Source organism: Lepisma saccharinum, chromosome 2 (assembly GCF_977018435.1).
Source record: "Lepisma saccharinum chromosome 2, izLepSacc3.1, whole genome shotgun sequence".
Taxonomy (NCBI): Eukaryota; Metazoa; Arthropoda; class Insecta; order Zygentoma; family Lepismatidae; genus Lepisma; species Lepisma saccharinum.
In genome coordinates, this window is record NC_139230.1 from 29,625,662 (window position 1) to 29,634,609 (window position 8,948).

The following is an 8,948-nucleotide window of genomic DNA, read 5'->3' on the forward strand; positions in this document are numbered from 1 at the left end:
GTTTCCTTTTCCGCTTCCCAAAGAATAAATAATACAAAGAATCGTCCTACTCTTGGCAGGCTTTGTTGTGCAGCTTCTAAATGATGACAAATCTTTACACTTAACTACTCGCTGCGACAACAACAATGAAAGCGCAATAAAAGTTTACGTGCAATATTGTCAACAAAAGGGTTATAGAACATTCTCCTTCTTGCCTCGATAATTACACTCCTTAAATTATCGTCACATTATTCAAGAAGCCAAAAAACTAATTTATCCAGTGTAAACTGATAGATTTCCTGCGGGAGCTCGACCCCCAGATCTCCACCTTGGATACGTGCTATTATTAATAACAGGGTTATAGAACATTCTCCCTCTTGCCTCGATAATTATTTCTCTCCATCGTCACATTATTCAAGAAGCCAAAAACCTAATTTTATCAAGTGTAAACTGAAAGATTTCCCTGGGGAGGGGCTCGACCTCCCTGATCCCCATCTTGGGTACATGATATTATCAATAAAAAGGTTATAGAACATTTTCTGTCTTGCCTAGATAATTATTACTCTCCTCAAATTATCGTCACATTATTCAAGAAGCCAAAAACCTACTTTATCTAGTGTAAACTGAAATATTTCCTAAGGGTGGGCTCGACCCCCCTTACCGCCACCTTGGATACGTGCTATTATCAATTACAGGGTTATAGAAAAAATTACCTTGCCTCGATAATTATTTCTCTTCTTAAATTTTCGTCACGTTATTTTATTTCGCACACACAGACCCATTTTATCTAGTGTAAACCGAAAACTTTCGGGGGGGGGGGGGCTCGATGTCCCCCTTGGATACGTGCCTTAGTCAACGCAGCATTTGCTTCAAACGAATTCACAAAATGTTTTCAATTATTTCAATTACTGTCCTCACTTGGCCCGTTTCGTGTTTGAATTAACTACACTTATAATTGTATTTTCTTCTCTGCGTTCTAAATATTAAGATAAATACTGAATATAATACAATGGATTTTATATTAATATTTAACTACACTTATTATTGCATTTTCTTCTCTGCGTTCTAAATATTAAAAAAAAATACTTAATATAAAACAACTGATTTTATATTAATATTTCGACTATTACTACCTTCCACTGATGATATATTGCTTATTTCTCTAATAAGAACATATAACTAAAATCTCATGATTATCAATTTCCCTGATTTACTACTATTTCTTTTTAATCCACTAACTCACCTCTAACCAACATGGCTTCATCTCACATCGAGTACCCTTATCGACCAACCTGTATGTATCTGCCTTGATTACGCGGAGATCTGGCAACATGGCCCTCGGTTGCCATGGCAAACGGTGCTGCCATCTGTTATCGAAAAATTACCACAAAATTGCCTTTAGTACAGCCCAAAATCGTTTCTTTGTCCTGCGGTGCTCCTTTATTTATCAAAAAACGGACTTCATAAGTGTACCAGCGACGTTAGTTCTAATCTCATACACCCAATACTTTCAGATACTATACAATGGAAGGTATCACAAACAGTGGCGTGCCCGGATTTTCGAAAGGTGGTGTACGTTCTTTCTTAAAAATACTGGGACAAAGGGGGGGGGGGAGGTTATGAGTCCCATCAACTTCCTTTTGGCACGTTTCTGATCACAAAACTGGAGACCATTCGCGACGTCACTACTTTCATCCTGAAACACAACTATTACACTTTTTTTTTTTTTCAGAATTTATTTACTACGTGTTTGATTTTCCTCACTTTACCCGTAACTGTGGCCTCTGCAGAATGCGAACTTTCGAAACTTCAGCCAATTGTATTATCTGCGGAATAGTGCTCCTCGGGAAAGATAAACAAACATATCCGTTTTGAACAATGAACACAGGCAAACGGAACGACTAAACGTTGAACACGCTTTTAAACACTTTGCTCATGCCAGAGCACGCAAGCGAATGTTTTAGTTTTTCAAATACTTATTTTACGCTGAATTTAATATAGTTACTTATTTCTTGTATCTTGATTGTTCGATATGTGTTAAATACACATTCATTACTTTACTTGCTTCGATGTAAAATGCAAACTTCTTTCAGTAAACATCAGCCATACGATGTGGATTTTCTGACTTGAAAGCATTATAAGCATGCAATTCATAATTGTAACTTCCCTCATAGCGCAAGAAATCCTATGACTGGGGAGGGGTGGCCCACGAACATGACACACGGTTGGATCTCCAGAGTTTAACTTACGACAGTGCTTTTATGACATATATGGTAGGATCGTAGTTTGTGAGGGAAGTGTGCTGGGCGCCGAAAGTTCGGGAGGGATGGGTGCCGGATCTACAAGCCGCAAAACCCCGTAGGCCCGTATTCATAGTCGTTTCTCAAGAAAGGAAAGCGTCTTGAGACCTCTCTTAAGACGCCATACTGTTTCATAAACGTATCTCAAGATACTAGCCAAGAGACGGTTTACTTCACCATCTTGGATAAGAACAGTCTGTGCCAAGAGACACTTTTGGCGTTTCATAGTTCTCTCTCAAGATCCATCTTAACATTCGCTGTTTCATAGACGTGCCTTGGCAGCGTAAGAGCGACATTTTGTCTCTTAAGATCCTGTATTCGCCAAGAGAACGAAACAGGTATCTTGAGATAGAGAAAGTGTTCTTGAACGAGGAAAAATGGAGGTTGTATTTACGAACAATGAAGAGGAGAATGACGATTTTGAAGATTTTTTTAATTTTGTCGTACAAGAAGGAATCTTTCCCGTCCGAAACGGTACATTCGGGATTTCACCAACCCGTTTGAATGGTGGGACGAAATCGAATTTAAAAAACGATACAAGTTTAATAAAACCATTGTGATGGATGTGATCGTGCCCACATTACTAGAGTCCTTGCAAAAATCATCAATGCGAGGTTTGCCTATTCCACCGCATTTGCAACTTCTGGCCTGCCTGCGCTTTTATGCGACTGCTTCGTATCAGGTACGTAACTAGTATTTTTATTTGGTTGAACTCCTGTAAGCAGGTGGTGAGACTAGCAGATTATTTTCTCCAGCAATTTTTGAAATTAAATGCCTCTGATATTATAGTTCACAGTTTTTCCAGGCTTGTATGTTGCACTAACGCATAACATGAAGAATAAATATGTAGGTAACAGTTTCATACATCGGAGACACATTTTCTTCAATTTTACACAAGAAACTACTTATGGAAATGAGTTTCTCCAAGGTTTACAACGTTCGTCGAGGTATTTTCTTTCATCGTGGAATATATTTGACCGGGAAATCATGTACTGTATTTTTCAAGAGAATATCTCATCGACGCAAAATTTCCATTGCTTTCATTTGATTGACCTACGACAACCCGATGCTGCGTACGATTGATGACGTAAGCCTCTGTCAGTGTTTCAGCCCCCCCCCCTTTTATTTACTATGCTTGCCAAACCTAACCTAACCTTATCGGAAATGGTTTGTGGGGCTATCGGTCAGCTACCGTGCATAATGGTTCGTGGGGCTATACGTGAATGATTCGTGGGGCTATCCATGTATGGTTCGTGGGGCTATCTATCAGCTTACTTACTTAGCCGATCCTCTTCTACCTTGCGGTGTTGAGGTTTCCCAGAGGGTCTTCCATCGGATTCTGTCTCGGGCCAGCTCCTTTGCTCTCCTCCACTCTCCTCCTCTAGCCTCTACAGCTGCCTTCACATCTTCTTCCCATGTTCTTCTGGGTTTCCCGCGTGGTCTTGCTCCTTGCATCTTTGCATTCAAGGCTTGTTTAGCTATTCTGGAGTCTTCCATTCTTTGTATGTGCCCAAACCATCGTAACTGGTTCTGTTCGATTCTCTCAAGCACTGGTAATACGCCCAGGCTAGCTCTAATGGTCTGATTCCTAATTTTGTCTCTTCTTGTTTTCCCTTCTATTTTGCGGAGAAATCTCATTTCTGAAGCCTGTATTTTACTCCTATGTTTATTTGTCAATGTCCAGGTTTCACTACCATAAAGTAATGTAGGTAAATATATCACTTTATACACACGGATTTTCGTATTTTTGGTCACTAATGGATTATTTAGGAAATTTCTCTTTAGCGCATTAAAGAGTCTCCCTGAGGCTTGGGATCGAGCTATAATTTCACCATCTATTCTACCATCTTGCTGCACTATAACCCCGAGGTATTTAAAATCTGTAGTCTGTTCTAATGTCGTTCCATTATTCAAAGCAATCTGATGTATATTTGGATGTCGTGCCATCATCATGGTCTGAGTCTTTTTATCATTTATCTTCATACCCCTCTTTTTTAACTCTTTTTCTCAGATTCTCACGTTCTTTTGTAAATTACTTTCGGAATCTCCCAATATTAATATGTCATCGGCGAAGGCACAATGGTTTATATATATTGGTTTTAAAAACCTATACCCCAGCTTGAATTTCTGTACCTTCCCATTGCATGATTTAATAACATCATCCATTAAGGTGATAAAGAGGAGTGGGCTAAGGATACATCCTTGTTTAAGTCCTACTATAGTCTCAAATTCTTGAGACTCTGCATTGCAGGTGCGGACATAGTTTCTACATTTCTTATACAGACTCTGCGTTGCTGTAATTAATTGATTGCTAACCTTTCTTTGTTTTAGTATTTTCCATATTTCATCCCTCGGAATGGTGTCAAAGGCTTTCTCTAGATCTATGGAAGCCATATGTGCCTCTTTTCCATATCTCATCAGTTTTTCACTGATCTGTCTGATGGTAAATATGAGGTCTTGTGTGCTTCTTCCTGGTCGGAATCCGCACTGTGCCTCGTCTAGCTGTGGCTCTACCACTGTCCTTATTCTATCTTCTAGTATCCTCGCATATACTTTCCCCGGCACACTCAATAGCGATATCCCACGATGGTTTTTGCAGTCTCTATTATCTCCTTTTTTAAATATTGGCACAATGACACTACACTCCCATTCAGCTGGTATCTTCTTTGCTTTCCAAATTAGATTAATAATCTTGAGTAGTATGTCTTGACCACTTTTGCCCATGAATTTAAGCATCTCAGGTGCTATCTGGTCATGTCCTGCCGCTTTGCCTAGTTTCATTTTCTTTAGTGCTCTTTTTAGCTCCTCCATAGTTATTTCTTCTTCAGTTTCTCCCTCCTCTTGGTGTTGCTGTTTTTCTTCCTCAGTCTGTTCTTTCTCCTTTTCTCCAATTTCCATATTTCCTCCAAGCAGTTCTTGGAAATATTCTTTCCACCGCTCCATAATGTCATTTTCACTTCGGAGGAGGTTACCACTTTTATCTTTTATGAACTTAAGAGGACATTGCTTCTCTGTTCGCATCGATTTTAATACTTTGTAGAACAGCTTTTGGTTATTTTGTAGGTTTCCTTCCATTGCTTCTCCAAATTTTTCCCATGACTGTTGTTTTGCATCTTTCACTATATTCTTCACTACTAATCTTTGATGTTTATAAGCTTCATAGTCACTTAAATGTTTTGTGAGTAGGTATTTTTTCCACCGTTGCTTCTTTTCCTTTACCATTTCTTTTATCTCTTCCGTCCACCATGCTGTTCTTCTCTGTTGTTGCTTTCCGCTGGACTTTCCGCAGATTTCGGCCGCTGCTCCTAAGATTGCCTCTTTATATAAACTCCATATTTCTTCCAGTTTATCTTCTCTCATAGTGGGCCATTCCAATGTTTCCACCCTTTGTTTCACAGCCTCTTGATAGTCTTTTTGTCTTGCCTCTTCTCTCAATTTATATACCTTTATTCTTTCTTTAGGTTTCCTTTTGTTATCACCAGGGTCATTGGTCTTGATATTAACATGTAACTGCATAATTACTAAATAGTGGTCACTTCCAATCTCGTAACCTCTATATGCTCTTGCATCTAAGATAAATCTCCACTGTTTCCTCTGTGTCAATATGTAGTCAATAATAGATTTTTCCTTTCGGCTGGGGACTTCTCTTGTATATCTATGTGTTTCTTTATGTGGGAACATTGTGTTCGTAATTACAAAATCATTTCCTGCACACATATCTAGTAATCTTCTCCCATTATTATTCTGGTGCGTCTCGCCGTATTTCCCTAACAGCCCTTCCATTCCTTCTATGTTATTTCCAACTCTGCCATTAAAGTCACCTAATACAAAGACAGCTCCCATGGTGTCATCCACTGTCCTCTGCAGCTCTTCGTAAAATCTATCTTTCTCTTCTGCTATATCATCTTCATTTGGTGTATATATAGCAATAAAAGTAGTGTCTTCATTTATGCTACTGTTAAAGGTTAAAGTTACCAAGATTATTCTTTCATTGATGAATTTAAGCATTTAACATAATGTCTGTAGGCCTCGGAGATTACTATAGCCACTCCTCCTTTTGCTCTCTGTTCTTTGCCTACGCCTGAATGAAACATTAGGAACCTTTCACCACTATTTGGTTCTATTATTTGTTCATATCCATTTCCTTTTTTCTTGGTCTCTGTCACCGCCAATATATTCAATTTTGCTCTCACCATTTCCGTCATTAATTCAAACTCCTTTCCAGCAAGTCCACGTACATTCCAGGTTGCCACTCTCATTATCCTTTTCCCTCTCTTGGTCGTCAACAGTTTAATCAGTCCGGTTTCTCCTCTGTAGTTTCTTTTAATAATTTCATCTCGGACACTCGGGTTATCAGCCCTAGTTCCAAAGCCTTGTGGGAGGGGCCGCCTCCCTTATAGCCCTCGGCCTGCTAGATTTTCTTTTAGGGTTTCTTCCCTTAGCCTTTGAGGTTTCTCCCTCTCACTGCAAGGCAGCAGTTTGCCTCGGTCCGGGACTGCTTATTCGGGTTTCCCCTTATTCGCAGCTAACCCCCATATCTGGGGGCCATTCGCTATCCGCCACCTGCGACCCGCCCAGTAGCTGAGGCTCGCCCTGGGATCTATCAGCTACCCGTGCATAATGTATAATTCCCACCGGTGACGAACACGATAGTAGCTATTTTTTTGGTGCAGAAGGTTGAAACACTGCATACCCACAACTTGAGTCAAGATGTGCCCGCCATATTGTGTGTTCCGGAAGTGAAGAAAGGCATAATAAAAAAGCACTCAGAATGTGAAAAATTGCGTTTGTTTTCGTGTAAAAAGCATAATGGCACCTTGAACTATGCCATAGTAGAGGATTTATAAAAAATAAACGTAGCTACTCAGGGGTACAGAAACGAATACAATATGTACAGGTAAAGTTAAAGTTCCCTATGCCATGAAGGCACATTTAGGGAATGGGGGGGTAGGTCCCCACATATTTTCGATGTCGGCCATCTTGGAGGTGATATGTGATCAGCACCACGCTGCGGCCGCCTTTACCCCCCGATACCATTTGATTTGAGGCTGGGTTGGCCCTAGAGCAGCTTTATGAGGGGACAAAGTCGAAAAAATTCCGACCTTAGATCACCCACCCCAGATTTCCCGCGTGGCAGTCAGAGTGACGTGTGGTCAAAACGGGGAACCCCCTGTCAACCTATTTCTAATCTGTGACCCAGTCGTTGTTGTAGGTTTATTATAACTTGGTTATGCTACTCGTAGCTCCCCAATTTCCTCACATACCATATGGCCACGGTGTGGGACTTCTTAAACATAACACAAGCAAATAAAAGCAGCTACTAAAAAATAATGGAAATGTGGTAAAATACGCTGAAAGAAATTGGTGCAATTGTTTTTTGTTTTTTTTTCATTGTTCCTGGTATCGGACAGGGCCTCCTAAGACGCCTCCCCTCCTCGCGCTTTATGCCCTGCGGGGACGTATTTGAGAAACTTGCCGGCCTCCGTGGCTACGACGCCAGGAGCCCCGGGTTCGAACCCCGGCCTGGGCATGGCTATTCTTTATGAGTGTCCATTCATCACTCATCCTCATCTTCAAGAATAGCCAAAAGTGGTAGAAATGCGAAGTAAAATAAACCAAATCAATCAATTTTATATACAGTGCAAGGAGGTGCTCGAAGTGGGGGTGAATGCATGCAGATGCCATTCCCCAGTTAACAAAATGACATAAATAGATTCTCTGAATGGTGTAAGCGATGGAAACTGACCACAAACCCTTCGAAATGCTCTTACATAACAATTTCATTGAAGCAAGACATTCTTGAAGGTAATTATACACTCACCGACATCACTCTAACAAAAGAAGCACAACACCGAGATCTAGGTATCCTCATAGATTCTGAACTAACTATCGATAATCACATATCAACCATCACAAAAAAGGCAATGCGTATGCTAGGCTTACTTTACAGATTCACCGAAATCCATAACCCGAAAGCACTTTCCATTTACTTCAAACCTTTTGTGTCCCCCATTCTAGAATACTGTTCACCCATCTGGAACATGGCTGCCCCTTCTCATACCTCCATGATCGACAATGTTCTCAGTTTTTTCCTCTCCATCGTTCGTTATAGAGTGCCGGCCCTGTGACACCTACCTAAGAGAGATCTGCTTATAAACTTAAACATAAATACTCCAGAATCACGAAGATACGTTGCAGATATGAAATTACTACATAAGATAATTAATACAAACCTATGATGCAGTATCCCACTCCACGAACTCTCCCTCAGAGTGCCTAGACACAAAACACGGAGCAAGGAAACTTTCCACACTGCAACTCCAAGACTCTCACTCATTCAACGTTCACTATTTCATAGGCTACCAAATCAGTTCAATGTCATCTCAAACCAAACCGATATATTCAGTTCATATCCATCTTTTATCACCAACATAGAAAAAATTGTATATAAGTAATGCTTTTGTGAAACACATCTGTTTATCTTGGAAATGTCTCGACTTGTTTATGTTTATATTTATATTTGTTTATTTTATTTTATTTTATCTTGTTTCGTGTGTTCATTTTAACATTAGTGTACTGTTTTACTGTTGTTTCTTTCCGGTTTAAAATGGCTTCTGCTGTACTGGAAATGTCAATAAATAAATAAATAAATAAACTTTGTTCATAAAG

General features: G+C 39.9%; 1 protein-coding gene across 1 annotated transcript; it reads right to left on the bottom strand.

The window, feature by feature from the left end:
• Positions 1–4,286: 4,286 nt before the first annotated feature.
• Positions 4,287–6,287, bottom strand: LOC145981603 (uncharacterized). Its single transcript, XM_083114969.1, has one exon. The coding sequence runs from the start codon at positions 6,285–6,287 to the stop codon at positions 4,287–4,289; it is 2,001 nt and encodes a 666-aa protein (XP_082971095.1).
• Positions 6,288–8,948: the final 2,661 nt, after the last annotated feature.

Coding starts and splice junctions, on each gene's coding strand:
- LOC145981603 (XM_083114969.1), bottom strand. CDS start 6,287: ATGCTTAAATTCATCAATGAAAGAATAATCTTGGTAACTTTAACCTTT.